General features: G+C 36.7%; 1 protein-coding gene across 2 annotated transcripts in view; it reads left to right on the top strand.

The window, feature by feature from the left end:
- Positions 1 to 19,517, top strand: part of DACH2 (dachshund family transcription factor 2) — a 282,538-nt gene that overhangs the window by 182,935 nt on the left and 80,086 nt on the right. For both annotated transcript variants that reach the window (XM_032196137.1, XM_032196136.1), the window contains exon 3: positions 7,305 to 7,436. In XM_032196137.1, the coding sequence (XP_032052028.1) occupies positions 7,305 to 7,436 (132 nt within the window). The remainder of the gene's footprint in view (positions 1 to 7,304; positions 7,437 to 19,517) is intronic.

Genomic DNA, 19,517 nt, shown 5'->3' with positions numbered 1-19,517 from the left:
ATTGAACATAAATGGTTGTGTTCATGTAGGTTTGGGCATTATGAACATTACCACACATAACCATAATGTGGAATTAATGTTTGTATATATTTCAAACTGAGTCCCTTGGGTTTAGAAAAGCTAACTGACAGGTCCTTGGTCATCATATGTTTCATATCCTTGATCATTATGAATATCTCAGGTAAGGAGACACTGAAGATGTTCATGTTAAAAATGTTTCCCATCTTTTAGATGGGTATCAGGGAGGGTAAGTTTTGTAAGGAGTTATGCAGGTTGAAATTATGGTGAGAATGCTAAAGAACGGAGGCAGTGACTGCTTTTGTGGGAAAATGAGTGAGCTGGAATGAAAATTTTGAATGGATTGGCACATGATTGTTACAGACCTGGGATGAAAACATCTGGTGAGCAAACTATATTTTAAAGTGAACACCCAAATTTCTAAGTTTCAGGACTGTTTGCAAAACATGTGTGAAATTCGACAACCATTTGGATCATTCCATTAGAGTGGTAGGGGCATTTTGGTGTGTACAGGTTTTAATCTTGTTTATACTCATGAATTTATACCTGAGGTTATATTTTAGAATTAAAATAAGGCGAGCAAGCACAAAGTGTTAATCAAAAATTATCAGGATTGCAAAATCAAGCCATCAAAAAACCTTAAACATTTGTACAACCCCTAACTCTGATCCCCTTAGCATTTGGCAAAGTATTTAAATTACATTATCACATACTATCTTTTACCCAGCATAACTGGTTAGTGATAGAGAATCAGTTGACCTGTTGGTGAATCAAACATGGCTGTTTGATTAAGAGAGCTGTTGGTAGGTCTGTCCCTACCTATCCACTGCAGAAGTGGAAGCTCTGTAGAGGAGAGGCAGGGGCTGCACAGAGGCAAAGAATAATGTCTCTCAAGTAAAACCTGTGTAACAGTTCATTGCAGAAGCAAATTCACTGAGCCTGAATGTGAAAGAATAATTCCTGAAAAATATGCATAATATTTGCATTGTGTGTGTGGTTTTTTTTCCTCTCAGTAATGTTCTTTTGCCATAGCATAGTTTCTTTATGGTCTGAATTTAAAAATTAGGCCAGTCAAAAATCTTCACTGTTGTCTGAAATGTTTTGCTGAGGATGATCTTCAATATTCTCTGAAGTTTCATTAACTGAACGGGTTTAGAATATTAGTCTTAATTTTCTTTTTCACTTGGAGCACCTAACAGCATATTCTGTATAACTGCTTTTAAATTTTCTACTCAAAAAATCATTTTTCCTGTAGTTTGTCATGGCTTTTTTGTTACAAAATAAGAGAGAGAAACATTTTTAAAATATTGTTGTAGCATAACAACAGGCTTGCAGGTATCAGAATAGATGAGAGAGACTCAACTGCTGTAATATGTTTCTTGGCTGTTGACTACATTTCAGCTTGGCAATGTCAAATGGTTGTAGCGTGGATTTGGGTCTGGTCTCCAAAGTGCCCTCCCAGGGCCTAGGGTGAATAGTCACACAACTTAGCCCATGATAAAGCTTTGCACTGCAGTGCTTATGCTGAAATCCCATCCTGTGCCCGCAGTGGCCAATTACTCACTAAGTTCTTTCTTTACAGTCTCTCAAATGTTTCACATTGATGGATTATTATGACCTATCTGAAATGGTAGCCAGGATATCTTTGAACAGCTATTGAAAACAGAGCAGTGTGCTAGAGCTAAAACCTTCCTACAGTTTCTTGTTGAGTCGGTTTACAGAAATGGAAAAAATCTGCCATAAGAAGACTTGTGTGCTTGGACCTGACTCCAGTCTGCCCTAACACAGTGGTCATTTTGACGTTCTTATTCAAGGCAGATTTAACAGCCATTTGTGTTAGTAGCTGCATTTTACCTCTTGTAATCACTAACTAAGAATAATTAATTTCAGCTATAGAGAAGTCTCTACTTTCTAATATGAATGTTCAAATTAATTAGTAAATTCTTGCCAGCATTTTGAAAATGTAAAGTACATTATATGTGTTTATTAATTTTCCTGTTGAAGAAAGTGGAAAAGAAAGCATATCCTTTTCAGTCTTCAAAGGCCTAATTTATTGGATGTTTCAAAATTGTTTTCACTGTTTGCAATATGGTATCTCACATTAACATTTCATACTACCAGATGTTTCATTATTTCTGTTTTAGCACATCATATTTGACCCATAGCAGCTTTGAATGCAAATAACAAACAAGCTGATGCACAATGCTTGACTGTTAGACGGAAATAATATGGCAAGGCTAAACTGGTTTTCATTTTTTCTTTTGGATATTATTAATTGCAGTGTGTTGACTGTTAATTTAATTAAATGTTTTGTTTTAATATAAGACCATTCTTCAGTTCATTGACTCACCATTTCATTTAATTAATTGCAAACCTCAAGATTTGATTACTCATAGTTCTCCTTTAGTTAATTTACTTGTTCACAGTTTTGACAGAAAAGCTTTCAAACTAATATGAAGGAGGGGCACCGTCTAACTAATTAGGGAACTGAAAAATAGACTGAAAATCTTGTAGCTAGAGTACAAGATTAGCAGATACCCAGGGTCGTGTTAAAATGCTCAGAGTCCTTGTGTTTACCGCCAAAATCTAATTTTCAATGACTGGACGTAAGTTAAACATGGAGGATTCACTTACAAGAAGGATACCCTGGGTACATCAGTGCAGGAATGTAATTGAGTTTTGGTTTCTTATGTCTGCAGGAAAATGTTTGCTAATCGGTAAATTGTGCTGCTGACTCAGGGCATGAGATGCTGTCCCCTTGTCCCCCAGTGCTAGGAGTGTGGCCGAGATCAGCGCTGCCCTGCACCGGGACGCTGGCCTCGGGGGAAGGCTGCAAAAGACCTTGCAGTTGCGATCTTCAGGCCATGCAGGAAAAATGAGGTTTTGCTAGAATAATTCCAGAGACTTCACGGAGGAATAAGCCTCAGTAGTCTTTGTGCCTGTGTATTTGAGTAAACAATTAACCACTAGCTTTAATAGGATGCAGAGAAGGGATGGAGAAACCCCTGTGGTCTGCATGCCCTCAGTGCCCCAAGAAGTCACTCTTCGGGAGCAGAGGCTGTCTAAAGCGAGTCCAGCTCAGAATGCAATTGCAGTCTTCCTTCATTGCAGCCAGAGCATAAACTCTGCTGGTTTGCATGTCCTTGAAGGGTTATTTCAGGGCTAAATTCATGTGTTGTACTGCAGAGTTATGCAGACTTGTCAAAGGGAGAGTACAGTGTGTCCTGACAAAACCGAAATTACAGACTGAAGATTACTAATGGCAGTTGGTTGTTTTGCCATATGCACGATGCAGGTGTACCTGAGCACACACCATCACAATCTGTTATGCAGTTGTAATCAAGATTCATATATAGAGAGCTGACCCAGGAACGTGGCTCTGAGATGTCTGCAGCAGCGGTGATGTCTCTGAGATCCCCACCAGCTCCTCAAGGAGCCGCTGCCCTTTGGCCAAGGCAGTGGGCAGGCTGCGGGCCACTGCTGGCAGGAGCAGCTCCAGCAGCCACGTGGTTGCTGGAAGTTTGAAAACAAATCATTGCAACTGCGGTGAGACTCGTGTTTGTTGTTGTTTTTTTATTATTTTTTGTTAGCATTGTAGGAGCTGTATGTATTTGACAATAAGTGGTACACAGTTTATTTCCTGGGTGTTTAGTGATTGATCACAGCTGGGAGAAGACAGCTAAAGGAAGAGAAATTTCAAGTGTAAATGGAGAGAAAAAACTGAAATCTTTGAAGTATGTAATCCAGCATGTCAGTTTTCGTAGTGATCCTTTTTTTAGGTGAAAGTAGAGGGATAGATGTATACATTGCAGCAGTTTCCAGGTCCATTTTTCAAAGTGAGGTACTCAAGTGAGATTCTGCTGCTGATAATGATTCATCCAACAGGATGGAAATGATTCTTCAGTTCTTTGTAGATCCTTAGATAAGTCGGTTGAAGAATAACCCTCTCTGCCACAGCTAGCAGGAGCTGAGTCAATTATAGAAAGGGGTTTTATTAATAGTTAAATTACATAGCAGCTTCAGTAACGTTAGTCTCAGCAGTCGTCTTAATTGAAGATTATGCCAATGGGTGATTTGCTGTACGTTTTCTTCCATCCTTTCAATCAGTAGTACATCCTTACTGCTGAAACCATTTGCTTTAGTCTCAGTTTTATTAGCTTTCAGAAATGTTGAAGAATTAGTACAGTGCTTTTAGTGCCTCATACGGTAAGATTCTGGGGCTTTTACTATATCACAATTCAAACACAAAATGACACAGACTGGGGAACAATGAATGGTAGTGTAAAGACTTTTCTGATACCGAGCTTAGAGATAGTATTACCCATATCTGCTTTAACTGTATGCCCACCTGCTTGGGATCTTCAGGCTGTCATGCTCTGTACATTAGGACTGCGCTTTACTCTTTAAACTTTTAATGCTGAAGTAGAGTGACTTTGGTGTGGCAGATGGCACAGCATAGATTTCTGAGACATCACTGTTTTTTGGCTTTTGTCCTTATGGCAGCTGTGTCTGGATAGGGAGCTCAAAAATGCCTGACAATAATTACTTTTAATTTCTGCAGGCAGCGTTGTGGTGATTTTGGGAATGTGTTTATTCCTTTCCGTTTGTTCCTCACTACCCTTTCTGTCTTCATTATGCTTCTGATGCAAATGTTCAGAAGAAATTTCTTTTTCTACAGGGCCCTGGATAATTTTTTTGCCATATCTTTTCACTGGACACTGTATTAAAGGCCTGAAATCACTTTGTGTTCCCTGTTTATGTCCTTATGAATAGTTTATGTATTCACTTCTATATTTAAATTAAGTAGAGTTTTGTGACTTACAGTTTTGAGAATCTGTATAAATACTGACCCAGATGAAAATATTTACTGGACTGTTGGTTCATTTGTGTGTGGATATATATCACATATTAATGATAAAATGTTACAATAAAAAAAAATCTAAGTTCATACTCTTTATTATTGTAACCTTTAAAATAAATGTGAATTCTTTGCAAATGGATTAGAAGTATAAAGTGAAAAGAAACCAGGCTGTGAGTGGGTATAAGTTCTGAAAATGCTTTGGTAATGGCTGTACCTCAAAACTTGGAATTGGGATAAGGAGCAAAAGTACAGGTAGGGCATGCAAGTAGTGCAGGCTCCTTGAAATCCTGAAAACTGTAAATTTGTCAGAAGACTTGTAATGATACTTGTTTCCTGAACTTCCTGAAAATAATTCAAAAACCACTCAAAGATCCATCCCACTTCCTTTCACTAGAAAAAAGGTGGAAAAGCTTATAGACTATTTCATCTTCTTCTGAAAGTGTCAATAGTTTTATCATTTAAGATGTATTATTTCTTTGATGGATTAAATGTAAATGGTGTCCATCAGAGAATTTGTAAAAACAGAAGTTTAAACATCAGGGTTTGATACTTGCCTGATAAGAATCCTGTAGCATTTGCAAAAGAACTTCAAAGGGTGTTCAAAAAAAAATATTTTTAAAGAAAAAAGTGAATACTGTTCAGGTATGGTAATTCTCTGCATGAAGTGAGGGCTCAAATGATCTAGGAAACGAAATTGTTGACGTTTTCTGGACTCTGCTTTTGTATGTTTGTAGGTAGTGCATACTAGAAATGAAATCAATGTAATTTTGAATGTATCAGTGACCGAACAGTGAAATGAATGCATAGGTAGTGTAGGTAATACTTACATGTATTAGATCTGGCACTAGGGCTTTTGGATTACAGGAGTGTGCAACTTCAGGTTATGAGTGTAAATGTGGAGACTCTTAGCCGAGATAGAAGGAGGAGGACAGGACTGGATGGCTTGTATTACTTCCATCTCATAACCTATCATCTCCAACGTACTGATATTAATGAGGGACATCTTCAATGAAGTTTACAGGATTGCTGTAGCCCTGTATGATGATACATACACCTCCCCCCCATGCATTTGGAGTCTTTTGATTGCTTGCTCACTTAAGTCATATTAAAATAATGAGAACTTTTGTGAAGCCTATTATAGCAGCAGCACAGCTAATCTAAATGTCAAATTCATAGTAGCTTTTAAAATAAAATATTTTCATTTATGGATGTGTGGCGGTCGAGGATATGAAAATTATTAGTTCACTTTAATCAGTATCTAATGTCTGAGCAATACTTTTCATAAATAGCAGATTATTTAATTCTGGTTTGATATATATGTCCTTGGGTAAATACAACATGCACTACCAACCAAAAAAATTATGTTTTTTGGTAAATGCAATTCAGTGTGTTTGTGGACCTATCGCACAGTCAATTACAAGATAGCTGATACGAAGCATTTAGCTTCCTTTGTAGGAAATGAAAAAGCAAGTCATTATTTACTGAGAGGAAGATGGTAAAACCCGTTTAATCCATAACTGAATGAATAAACAATTATACTTGTAAAGATCTTTGGGGGTTACATGTCTTTTTCCCCTGTATTTTTCTGTGGGACAGATGATCTTCAGATAACAGATTTTCAGGGACATCTTGCCCAGACTAAAAGTAATTTGATACTGTCTGGAAGAACATTTGATCTCTTAATTGACCAATTCAAAATGATGAAATTTGAAAAGTTTACTGTCATGAAATAAAGATATGGGGAAATCTAAATTAAAAAAAAAAAAAAGAAGAAGAAAAACAATTACATGGTAATGATGATGGTAGCCTATAACCTAACTGTACTCCTTCTCTTTTACTATTGGAAGTTAATTGGTTTTTAGTCACTTGAAAATCTCCTACCACTACCCCTATTAATTCTGTATATTTGTGGTGTTGCTAATGGTCTCTTTAAGGTGGGATTGGGTTTGTAATTACCTATATTGTACTTTTGTAGCATTTCCAGTGTCGTATTTTCTAGTAGCAATAATACTAATCTGAATCAAAAAACTTCAGAGAAATATTTTTGTATAGAATAGTACAACATTGATTTTTTTCCACATTAATTGGCTTCCAGCTGTTGAAATTAAGAAATACTGTATCTTACTAGTATACTTGGAAATTTTTATCAGCTAAGTCAAACAGACAGTGATCAAAGTGACAAAGTGATCAAAGTGACAGGAAATGATACTTAAAAGTATAATCAAAAGGAATAACATTAAATAAATATTTCTTTACACTATACATGTGAAAAAAGAAAGAGAAACACAAATGACTTGAAAATAATGTTCACGATAACACTATAGAATAAGAATCTGTATTGAAATTGTGACTTAATGAAAGGAATTGTCTTGTTCTTGTTCTTGTATCATGGTATACTGCATTTTATTTATTTTTATTTTTCCAGGACTGACAGCAGCTGCCATGGCAGAAGCTATGAAGTTACAGAAAATGAAACTAATGGCAATGAATAGCCTCCATGGAAGTGGAAGTCAAAATGGAACAGAATCAGAAAATGAAGAACTCAACTCTAATGCAGGTAAGTAATCCTGTGCACGTGAACTGTAGGGGAGGTCTAACCTGTTCTTATCCATTGGAAACAAAATCAAAATCTATCTCAAATTCTTGTGTTCTTTTATTTTGTAAACTTTCCTCTGCCAGTATCAAATCAAAATCACTGCTCCTATTCCTCCAATTTTCCTCCTAACAGCCATCTTCATTAGTTTTTTGAAATAATAGTGGCGAGAGATTGCTAGGTAAGGATACAGGCATTTTAAACCATTCTCTGAGTAAATTTGTAGTAACAAAATGTTTCTCTTTTGGCAATAATACAGTTGAGTCTAGTGTTTTCCTGTAAATTATGGAAAGTTTCCAAAATATCAGGTTGTTGGAGTTGAGTGTGAGTCACCACAGTTCACTGGAGGAAGGTGAAGTAGGAAATGCTAAATTATGAGCTTTCTGGCTTTTCTGCATTTTGTTCTTTCCTTGAATGGATATTTGCAGCTACAGCTATGAAGGAGTCATGATAAACATTTGTTACGGCCTACCTGGCTTGAGTGACCTTGGAAAGAAGGCGCTGACACCAAACACAAGTTCAGTCTATGCTGTTAGAAATATTAGCTTGGACTTGAACTATGCTCCCTGAGGCCCAGCTCCACAAGAATAAGGTTCAAAGTTTAAGTCAGAAAGGGATCTTTTGAAGAGGGTATTTTCTTTTTTACTCTCATGTCCTTTTCAGGTGAATAGAAGAGATTTTACTTGGATAGTGTAGAGAACCTTGAATAAGATAGAGCTGTTTTGTGTCAGGAAGCTGCTGGATACCTATTACAATAAGGGCAGGTTCAGCTGGACTTGCTCTTTTTGACACAAACAATTCTACAAAACACTCTTTGTATTTTGGAAACTTGCACACATTCTTTGTTTTCATTACCGATTCAACAACAGAGGCATTGTCTGATCCCTCATTGCATTCAGATCTCCCATCGGCATTCGCACATATCTGAAATCACACATGTGTCTCTAAAGACGAAGGCACTCGAACAGTTTGCTTGGTTGGATGGTGTATAGTGTATATGCATTGTACCATCAAAATGGTAATTTATTAGACCAATAAAGCAGCAGCTGGGAGGTCTTAGACTCATTTTCTAAAGGAATAACTTTGAATTCATGACAAATTATGCACAAAGCAGTCTTTCCAAAAGTGGTATTGCCTTTTGCTAATTTTGTGTACTCATCTGTATTGAAGAAATCTGGCTTCTAATTCATGCATTAAACCCTTCCCCAGCTTTCTATTATGTAGAATACGTATTTCTTATTCACCTCTCAGACCCTAATCAATTAGTGCATATTGAATTCAGAAAAATAACACTGAAAAAGCATATTTAGTTCTTATTACTCTTGTAGTTTGTGTATAGTTCAAAAGGAATTATGAAGTTTCACTGAATGCTAAGAATTATGACTGAAGAAGATAAAATTCCTACCGAAAAGCAAGGAGGCTTCAAATGGAAAAGATGCAGAATTAGTATGAAGGTTTTTTAAAGCTGCTGTACAAAGCTCGCGAATTTCAATGTTCATGGTTTTTGGTGTGTTTTCTGTTATGGCAAAATTTGTTTTCTTATTATGGTGAGAGTCTGCAGTACAGTAATAATATTATTTTAGGTACATTGACAGATTTTATGGGGAGTATCATGCCAGCCTTTCTAAAATACACCAAGAGCATGAATATTAAATTGAAGTTCTCTGCAGTTTAGCAATTCAATGAGTTACAGAACTGACTCAATACCAATTTAAATATTTGGAAAAATTCCCACTGACTTTAACTGAAGTTACACTGGGACCCAAGGATATAGATATGATATCAGTTATGTAAAGATCTTTTCCCATTCTTTACCTTTTTCATTGCCTAATTCAGTAAAACTACCAAGAGCAGATTCTCTGGATCAAGTCCCAATATTGCTTGCAGGAGAAGAAATAAGTCCTTAACAAAAAGGACTACTACTAATATACTTATTATCATTTTCCCATTTTTTATTATCTGCAATGCAGTAGGATGTATTTTATGATGCTTAGTTTATCTCTTTCTTCGGAAGGTGTTTTTTTTTTTAAAAAAAGATTTACACTAAGCATGTACAGCAGGACTTGTCAAAAAGGAAAACCATAAATAAATAGATGTACAGCTTAACTAAAATCATCTTATTTCACTGTACAAAATAACTGAGGAATTACCAAATATTCACTGTAGAAACTCGTTGGAGAATAAGGTAGGACCTGAAGAGAGTCGGCATTGTGTTTAGAAGTTGATATACACTTCAAAACTTTGATTCATTGTGAAGAGAACAGCCTGGTAATTCTGTGTGCATGAAAGCTTTACCAAATGTTTGTTTTGCTCTAGACTGTTACAGTTTAAATGACTATTAAAAACAAAATGGGAATGCAGAATGAGAAAGAAAATTGAATTTTGAAATTTTTGTTACTAAGAAGAGGCAAAAAGAAACAGAACAAAGGAGTCAGAAGCCTCATAAGTGAGGAAAACATTTTATTTTAGGAGAGAGACCTACAGTTTCTTTGATTTGAGGTTGTGTTTAATAGCTTCTGTAATGGCTGCAACATGACTCTGCATCTAGATTTCAGCATGAATAACAACCTGTTCGTGTTTCATTTAGCTCCAAATGAGAAATTCTGTCTTTTATTGTTTTAGGAAATTAGTCTGTGTACTGTTGCTCCTGGAACTTTATAATTAATCACTAAAGGTTATGGTTGTGGAGAGTTTGTGGGAAATAGATGTCTGAATGATTATAATTGTAGCTGTCAAATCAGAAATATAGTTATACAGAGCAGGGTACCTTTGCTTTGCCTTTTTTTTTTTTTTTTGTTCTTTTTACTGTAACAAAGACTTCAGGGGTTGTGGGTTTACTTTAAAAAGCAACTGTAAAGATTTTTTTTTTTTTTTTTTTTACCTCAAAGTTACACATTGACTTCCTTTGGAGAGAGTAAGATAAAGCAGCGCTAAATATTTCACTTCAGGGTGTGTGCCTACCTCCTCTTTCCAATAGTCTGATAGATGAGTGGAATAGTCTGTTTTGCCAGTGTTTTTTTTTTTTTTTTTTTTGATAAACAATCTAATTGTTTAGTAATAAGTACTGAAACTTCATTGCCTGATATTTCAGAAGTGTGTCATTGTATACAGGTCATTAGTATAATCAAAAAGTGGTGAGAACTTCTTGTCATATTCATTTCAATCCCCATCTGTATCTGTTGAAGTCAGTATGAGATCATCTTGAATGTGTTTCTTTAATAATGCCTAGAATGTCACTTGGCAGTTTCATTCTCTCTTTGTGTGCATATGATGGATATTTTCTGTATCTGAAAAAAGATTTTCTGTATCTGAAACCAGAATTCAAGCTATCAATTTAAAATCTGAACTCTAACTCAGGTTCACTGACTACAATCCTTCAGCTATTGTATTGCGCTCTGGCAGATACAGGTGTGGAACTGGATCTTAGAAGAGTGTCTAAAGAAGTGCGGAGTAAATGTGCTACATTTTTGCTTCTAGTCCATCTGGTATGATTTTGCCATCAGGTCCTACCTCCTTTTCTGATATTGCAGTAATCTTGATTACTGATTACTGGAGGTTAGTACTGCAAATAAGTGATCTAAAACAAAACAAACAAACAAAAAAGCGCTGCAAGATACAACACAGAAACTATGAAAAAATGTACCTTGAAAATAATACGTTTCCTTGTTTTTTTATTTGAACTAATTCATTAGTTCAGGGCTGGGAAGAACCTTGTTAGACATTTGAACATTAATGTCCTCCTTCCCCTCTCTCTTCAGAAGAGAGAGATTTTTTGCACCTTCCTACTCATCATATGAAGTGTTGAAACAAACTTCTCAGGCAGCTGAAACAATCTCATGTTTAAACCGGCGCTGTAGGTTCTGTGGCCCCGCAGTCCAGCTGATCTGTGGTAGCTGTTCCTCATGGCTGGGTGTCTCTGTCTCCATGTAGACTCTGTTAAAAAAGGCTGAACTGAGAGAGCCCTGTAGTTGGGGACGTGGAAGTAGCCGGGTCTCTGGAAGATTTGAAGATTCCCTCTGAAATCTCAAATTCCCGGTGGCCATAACTCATTCATAATCCCATTCCTCTTTTTTTGGTTACTCCGTGTAAGTCCTCAGAGGTGAGACAGTCTGCTGATGGCACTCACGGCGCAGCTGGAGACTGCCTTGAGGCCAGGGGATTGCCATAGCTAAGGCAAGTCGTGCTGTGAAGCCTGCTTGATAATACATGCCGGAGTGGTGTGGCTTTCGTATTCCTCTTTGGAAAATGAGTGAGATCAAGAGTCCGAAGCTGGCAGCTGAAGCCAGGTATGCTGGATATGTCTGCAGATTGCTCAAAGCCCAGCCATGCGATCAATATTGTTGTTCTACAGAAATAAGATGAACAAAACAAAACCTGTCCGGTTGCACAAAAGTGTTTATAAAGATCATCTGTTTCATCATCATGCAGTACTAATATTAGGTGAAGTGGATTCTGGAAATGAGCACGTAATTGCCTGGAGAAATTTGAAACTTGAAATCAGAGCAGGGCTCTTTTTTTTTTTTTTTTTAATATCATGGTCACAGGTAATTTGTACAAGTGTGCGGTAGAACAGTAATATGAAAGAGAGATTGCAAAGTACAGTATTTGTGATATTACCTGAACATCCTTCAACACTGTTACCCAGTTGCATAAGCAAAGAAGGATCGGTGCAAAGTAATCCGTGACAGTATGTGTTTGTACAAAACCTCAATGCAAAGAATAAAGCAGTTGTTTCCTTCTGTTGGCTTTTGGAGTTAACATGCATGATTTAATAAATGTGTTTTGCTTTCCCAAGAGAGATATCAAACAGTACTAAGTGTTTCAGCGGTATTTCCTTAGGAAGTCAAAATGTTATTCTGTATGTAGAGTGTTGTTGCTTAATTTTCAGACAAGGAGCTAAGTTAGGCAGAAAGGAAAGGAAAAACACCCTAGCTTTTGGCATATGAGGATCAGAGAAAAAACTCTTCATAGAAAAAAAAAAGTGTTATCTTTTTATCCTTTTTCCCTTCAGTACCTGCCATGCAGTTTTCTCATAAATGCAAACATCCTTCACAATCTGTTTAAAAAACCACAAATACATCACTCAGAGGAATATTTAAGGAACCATCAGGAGGGAAAAAACTCATTGGTTTAATGGAATGCTGTCAAGGAAAATCAGCATCACAAACGACACAGGGGCAGAATTGATACTTTTGCACTGACATGTTAAAAGAAAATCCCATGCATTATTTAGAAAACCCAGAAATCTGTCAGCTGTATGATTGCCGAGTTAGCAGAAGCAGGAGGATGCTGCTCAAGTTGAAAAGAAACGCGTAGGCACAGATCCATATTGTAACCTTTCATGTTCTCCACCCACCATGAATACCCAGCTATTACACGGTCAGCATTTTTTTAGTTTTCCTCTTTTAAAATTTTCAAGTGCTTGAAAAGTCAAAAGAGGTAGGTCTTTTATTCTAAAAAGCAGGATGCCGAGGCTGTTATTTTATTGTAAGAGTAAAAATGACAAGACCAGAGAACAGATTTTTTAATCCTTGACTGCCGTGCAGACTTCATAAAGTCATTTTTCCTGTTGTTAAAGCAAGTATCGTTTGTGTAACATGAGCAGAGAGCTATTGTTTCAAAGATGATCATTTTATTTAAAGAACACAAAACGTTCATGCCATTTTAAAAATACAACCAGTCAAAACTACTATTAATATTTTTAGAATCAGATGAAAAGCTTGTCAAGCACACATTTCATTTTCTTTAATTGCCCTTTTGCCAGGAGGAGTATACACAGCTTTGAAATAAACAAGAGTTAATACATTTTGTTTTCTATATCTTCTCATCCAAAAGCTATTCAACTCCAGACGCGGCAGATATATTAAACCATTTCATCCTACAAATGGAGACATCCGTGCTATTTCTTTAGACACATACCTGCTTTGTGTGAAGTGTGAGGATGCTTGCTTCTTGTGCTGGACATTGGGAATAGCACGTAGCAACCCGACGGGTCTGCCTAGTCCTGAGCGGTGAAGTGAGCTGCCAGTCCCCAGCCATTGATCACCAATGGGTCGAGCACTGGGATGGGTAGGGTAGGTAGGAGAGGGAATGACATTCTTGATGTTCCTTTTTCCTTAAAATGCATGTGAGAACGGCTCGTGGCGTGGCATGTGTCATTACACAGCTGCTGGGAGCAGGCTGGGAGATGGGCAGTGGTGCTCAGTGCCGTGTTGAGGCAGCTCAGGAGCTCTCCCGAAGATCAGGAGGGAGCACAAAGCACATCACGGCTCCTGTTCAGCTCACTGCTCGGGGATGGTTGTCTGGGGGAGGCTGGAGGTTGCAGCAGGACCTCCACACTCGTGCGAACACCTCGTAAAGCCCCTGAACACAGCATTGTTCGGGGCTAGCTCTTGGCACATGGCAGGCTGACATGGGGGTGAGGCTTCTCTATCTAATTACGGCATGTATGGCCCCATAGGTGACTGGCTGTGGAGACAAGCTCTGCCTAAAGGTTTGTCCCGAGGCCATAATATTTGAAGTAAAATTCACATATCAATGAAACCAAGTGGCTTTCAGGTTGCTCATCCACACACTGGTTTGGAGGTATAAGTTTCTTGAAGTTTCCTGAACTCACTTGCAAATGGTATTTAAGAAGTTGTTTAAGAAGCTTTCTTTTCGAGTGAAAATGGAGTGAAGGAGCTCAAATGTTGACATAATACTGAGGGCTTGAAAAGCTTTACCAATTTGCTGCTTGTCAGAAAATGCCCGTGGCTGCTGGCTGGTACAGAGCAATTAATTCCCAGCACGAAATCTGAGTGGAACCTTCCTGGAGCCAGAGACTGATAACTCTGGAGGAAAAGCTAGTTGTGCTGTTTTCTGTTTTAAGATACAGCTCCTCAACATTAGTTGGGAAGTGATAACCTGTTTTCTGGGTTCAGTTGTACCTTGTTCGTATTTTGCTGTGTTCTATTCCATTTCCTCCTAATGGTGCCACTTTCATGAGCCCTCTTAGCTATCCTGAGCCCCTAGTCTCTGTATGTGAAGATTGGAAAAAAGATGCACATCTATTTCTTTGGCAAGAGAAAGATTTCAGATTTTTTTGTTTTGTTTTGTTTTGTTTTGTTTTGGGGAGGGAGGGGGCAGCTTGGATTGGGGAGTGTGAATATCAGTGGATAGCTTCTGCTCCCCACCACTGGATGGGATTTCATATCAAGAATTTTAGGAGGCTTTAACGAACCACAGTTTCAGTGGAGTGCAAAAATGAATTTGTTTCTTGTTTGCAGACTGATTTAAGGTCCTGCTTCAGATATATTCTTAAACAGTTACATATAGAATGCATATGACTACTTTAACTGACTTCTAAAAGAGTATTCTTATCCATTTAAAATTAAATTTAAATACTTCATAATAGATATATATAATTCATACAAATGCCGATTCATCAGCTAATATTTATATCTTTAGATTGACTGACACCCAACTCTGAGAAATGTGAAGTAATTCTGGCTGTAGTTTTAAAAATAATAAATATAACTTAAATATATAAATATGTATATAATATATATATAATATATATATATTATATTTATATAAATATATATTATATTACATATATAAATAAATATAACTTAAATATAACTTTACACATGATAAAAGTAATTGATATTTATATAAACTTTTAACTGAATCAGCTAATGTAAACCATCCTAAAGTTCAAGCAAATTTTGGTATTTTGTAGGCTTCTTTTTAGAAAAGTTCTTACTGAATGTCTAAGCTCTGGGTTGTGTGAATGCTTTTTGAGTGGGTAATTCTCAAGGGTATATTTTCCATAGATGCATTACAAGTAGATGTTGCTAAATGGTTATGAATGGGGAATATATATACTTGTAAGCTTATATTTCAACAGTTGAACCTATCACACAGTCTGCTTTCTCTGTATATTTTGGCTGCTATCTTATTTGAAGCCTAAGAACTGCTGTTCCTTTTATTCAGAGCATAAAGTACTTTTTTTTTTTTCTCTTCTATAAAGACAGAATGACTTACAATGGTTTTTAAGTTTTGCTGGAACAAACTTAATATAGAAATCAAGATTCCTATCTATTCAAAAAGCTTCCTAACCCTAAATAAAATACCTCTGGCTGCACACAGCGTAACCTCTCTAGATTCCTGCCATATCTGTGATCGGAACTAAGTGCAGCAAAAGATAAACTAATGACAAAATGCAAATGTTATGGCCAAACTGCATGGAATTGAGAGCTTTCACATGTCTGTCACCTTTCAGATCCTTTACAAATTTATAGTCTCAGAGTGCAGAGGTCTAAATCTTCAAAGCTTGAAAAACAGAGGTGCAGCATGAACTAATCTTCATTTTTTCCCCTATCTTCTTACAGCAGCACTAATGGAAATGTATTTTGTTTAATGACTCTGAAATCCTGTTTGTAATTAGATGTGGGAATTGGTCTTACTTTGTAACAGATGATACTGGAATAATAATATGAGAGATGCTACGCTGAGACCACTATCCTCCTAAATCTATATCATTTTTCATTTTATTGACAGGAAATGTGTTCCTGGAACAAAGAGATTGATTTTAAAGAGTGGAAAAATAATTTCTAGTAAAAACTCAAATGAAAACATTTTAGCATTACTTTAAGTATATCACAAGAGTACATTAACCTTTTCACTTCGTTTTTAATTTTGGTAAACAATCTTGTTATAATTGTTGCTTTGTCACTGATACAATCTTTGAATTAATGCACCAAAAGGTAAAAAACTTTAATTAATGACAGGGTGCATACAATTAAAATGCATATCATATTTCAGAAGGATTATTCAAAATAATTAATTTTGTCTGTTAAAACACTTTTACAGTCACAGATGAAGTAATTAGGAGTGGGCACAGAACATGTGAGTGCAGCCCAAGCTCTCTCACTCTCTCCAGAGCATTAGTCTTCTTCACTAGGTGAAGATGTCATAAATCATTTTGGCCACTCTAGAGTCAAGGCCACATTTTTTCCTTGGTTATAATTTTCACATTTGTTAGTAGTGGAAGGTATTCGTCGTTAATATCAACCTGCAGAAGGAAAGCAGGTTGTTGAAGTGGCTGTTGTTATGACAAGATCTCGTTTCTCTGCAAGGCAAAGGAACTTCCATAGCGCTGTGGGGAGCAACGCTTAACCAAGCAAATGTACCAATTTTGGGACTTCCAGTAAAAATTTCTATTGACACCAATACAGACAGGATGCACTGCACTTTAAAAGGGTAAAACATTCCAGTTCAGACATCTTAGGAGGTCCCCGTGTGTGCCGAAGGACAGGCTGTTGTGAAGAGATCCATCCCACCCTTCGAAGCAGAGCTGTTCTCTCTTTGCGCAGGCTTAGGATGAGGAGGCATCTGCAGGCCTTTCTGGGAAAGGGAAGGAAAAAGAAAAACATGATTCCAGATCTACCTCTCTGAAATGCATTTTGTAAATCATTGATGGATAAAACTAAAACTAGCCTTGAGAGCAGGAACTATCAACTGGTGATCAGCTGAATTCGGGTAATTTTGGAGGCCAAAAATGCGAAGTGTGCCTGTTTCTCAGGTTTTCTGTAGCACTACCAAACAATAAAGTACCATATGTCAGACACATTTTTTAATTTTATTGGAGAGTTGGAGGTCCTTGTATGTACTCTTTCAGTAATATCTTGTCTATCATTTTGCACAATGTAACATACTTGTTTTAATGCTATGGTTTGTTAATATGCTTACTCAATGCATTCTAATTTCCAGTTTATTTTCCATTTTAACTTCCAGTTTCAGTAAATAAGGATGCAAAGAATCCAGTATGTAAAGAATTCCACTATTACAGGAAAAATAAATGCTGATGATAGTTACCCTTATTGATATTAGAGACTGAACTACAATCTCACATCAATGATATTTTAACAATAAAAAGTACTTTAATATTTTAATTACATTTTAAAGTCTGGAACATTCTTACTCTTGTTAAGGCATGTGTAAGTTAGGATGAAAACTGGGATATTACCTTTGATGCAGGCCACATGCTGAGAGTCCCCCAAAGGATGTCATTGATAGTGATGCAGCTGCCAACAGCAGGAGTCTCATGAATTACAATTTTAATCAGATAAAAAAAAATAATCCCCTAACATACATTTAATTTATATTTGAGGTAAGAAATGTGATCATTTGGAATATTTTCTTACTCGAAAGAGTAGCATTAGTCCAAAAACATTTTTTAATTTTTTTTTTTCAGTTAAGGATTCAGCACTAGATTTTTGCAGAGTGCCCTGAACTGACATTTTTGCAGCTGAGATTCGTTAGCAGTTTTACTTGCAACAGTTGGTGCTGTTTAAATGTCTAGCTGATTTGTGAATTTGATGAGACAGAAGTCACAGTGGTCTCAAGTAATTCTGCCTTTACCCATAAAGTGAGAGGCATTCCTTAGTTCTGGAGTATGGGTGAACAAGACATACACAGATCAAAACCTTATTACTTTTTATAGAATACCTTGGCTATTTTAAATAGTAATATTCAAGTTTTGTTTTCCTTTATTAAAGTCTTTGTTCATAAGGAAATTGGGATAATGCATTTATTTCTGTGATTTTAAAAGTAAGCATATGACAGTTTTGCATAATAGGTTATGCTTTCTGCTCCATATTCTGTTTAAAAAAAGGTGGAATCTAAAGCTGTGAGTGACATTTTGGTAGAATTTTAGCAAGTACACACATTACCAAATTAAAAATAGATACAGGTGGGTAGTCTGTGCTTCTAGCTCTTTTAAGAAAAAAAAAAAAAAAAAAAAAAGAAAAACACAACAGAAAACTACCACAATAAAAAAACACCAAAACCAACCAAACAAAAACCACACCAACCCTCTCACTGTGTACAATCAGCAGCAATTTATCAGACCATCGTAGTTATAATTATGGAAGACAAACAATGTTTTGTCTGACCAATAATAAATGTACTTTTGTCACCAGAGCATGTTGGCAATCTTTAACTTCTATGGTTGCAATATCTTTTTTCCAAACTAAATTCTTATTCTTACTTTTTTAAGAGCATCATTTATATTAATTAGATCACTGAAAGCACAGCAAGCATGCACCTGATGATTTTAGAATGGTTCTGTCTCTTCTAACTGCGATGTTTCTGACGAGCAGAATAGGTAGGGCTTTCCTTGAACCGTTCCTGTAGCTGACGAGGAGATCCTGTGTAGGATTCTGGGCTGTGCAACTAGGCTTGTGTGGCAGGCTATGTTGTGGCATGAAGATCCAGCTCAGGTGGTAGGTGCAGCTTAGCTGTGGCAGGGTGAATTCATAACGGGCTGTTCCACCATGCAGTTTGATGCTGCCCCTGGATCCGAGGTGTGTATTGCAGTTTGCAGTGTTCAATGCCACCGGAAAACAGGACTTTCAGGCTTGTTTCCTTAGCCACTTTCCCAGTGAAGTAAGCGTTCTGCCAGCATCGTGTCTGACAGAGGTGGCTGTCCAGCTTTATTTCAGAAACTTCATAGGATTACCAGTCGTGGCCATTTTTATAAATATTAAGTCTTCCTTGTTACAGGCTCATCCTTGCTGCTTCTTGTTCTGTTTGTTCTTGTTCTGCCTCAACCTGATAAATTTCTAGGTCCCTGGTCAGTTCTCATTACACTCCTCTGGCTTAAAGTTTAAATAAATTTTAATAAAGATCCAGAGTGTTGGGTAGATGGATTAATAATGCTATGCATGTTCATGGTATAGGCTCCATCTGCCCTTGAATATGAGGCATTTCATTCAGCAGAGTTTGGTCATTTTATAGTTATAAAGGCCATTTCATGCTATAATGGTTGATTGAAGGTAGATTCTGAAGGTAAATTAAAAGTGATAGTTGAAACTATGAAAATCAACATTTCCTGTTTAGATCATGTGCATTTTTTGAGCTGTACAGAGCTATCTGCAATTAATAGTCTTTGTTGTATATCTTCTGTATTTACAGTATATTTGACAATAAAACCTTTTTTGACATTTAATCAGTGGCAGAGTTGTTCTGCTCTCATTATAAATTCATGAACTTCATCACCAA

Source organism: Aythya fuligula, chromosome 13, assembly GCF_009819795.1.
Source record: "Aythya fuligula isolate bAytFul2 chromosome 13, bAytFul2.pri, whole genome shotgun sequence".
Classification (NCBI taxonomy): Eukaryota; Metazoa; Chordata; class Aves; order Anseriformes; family Anatidae; genus Aythya; species Aythya fuligula.
Note: the sequence above shows the minus strand (reverse complement) of the source record. Positions and strands in the feature narration are given on the sequence as shown.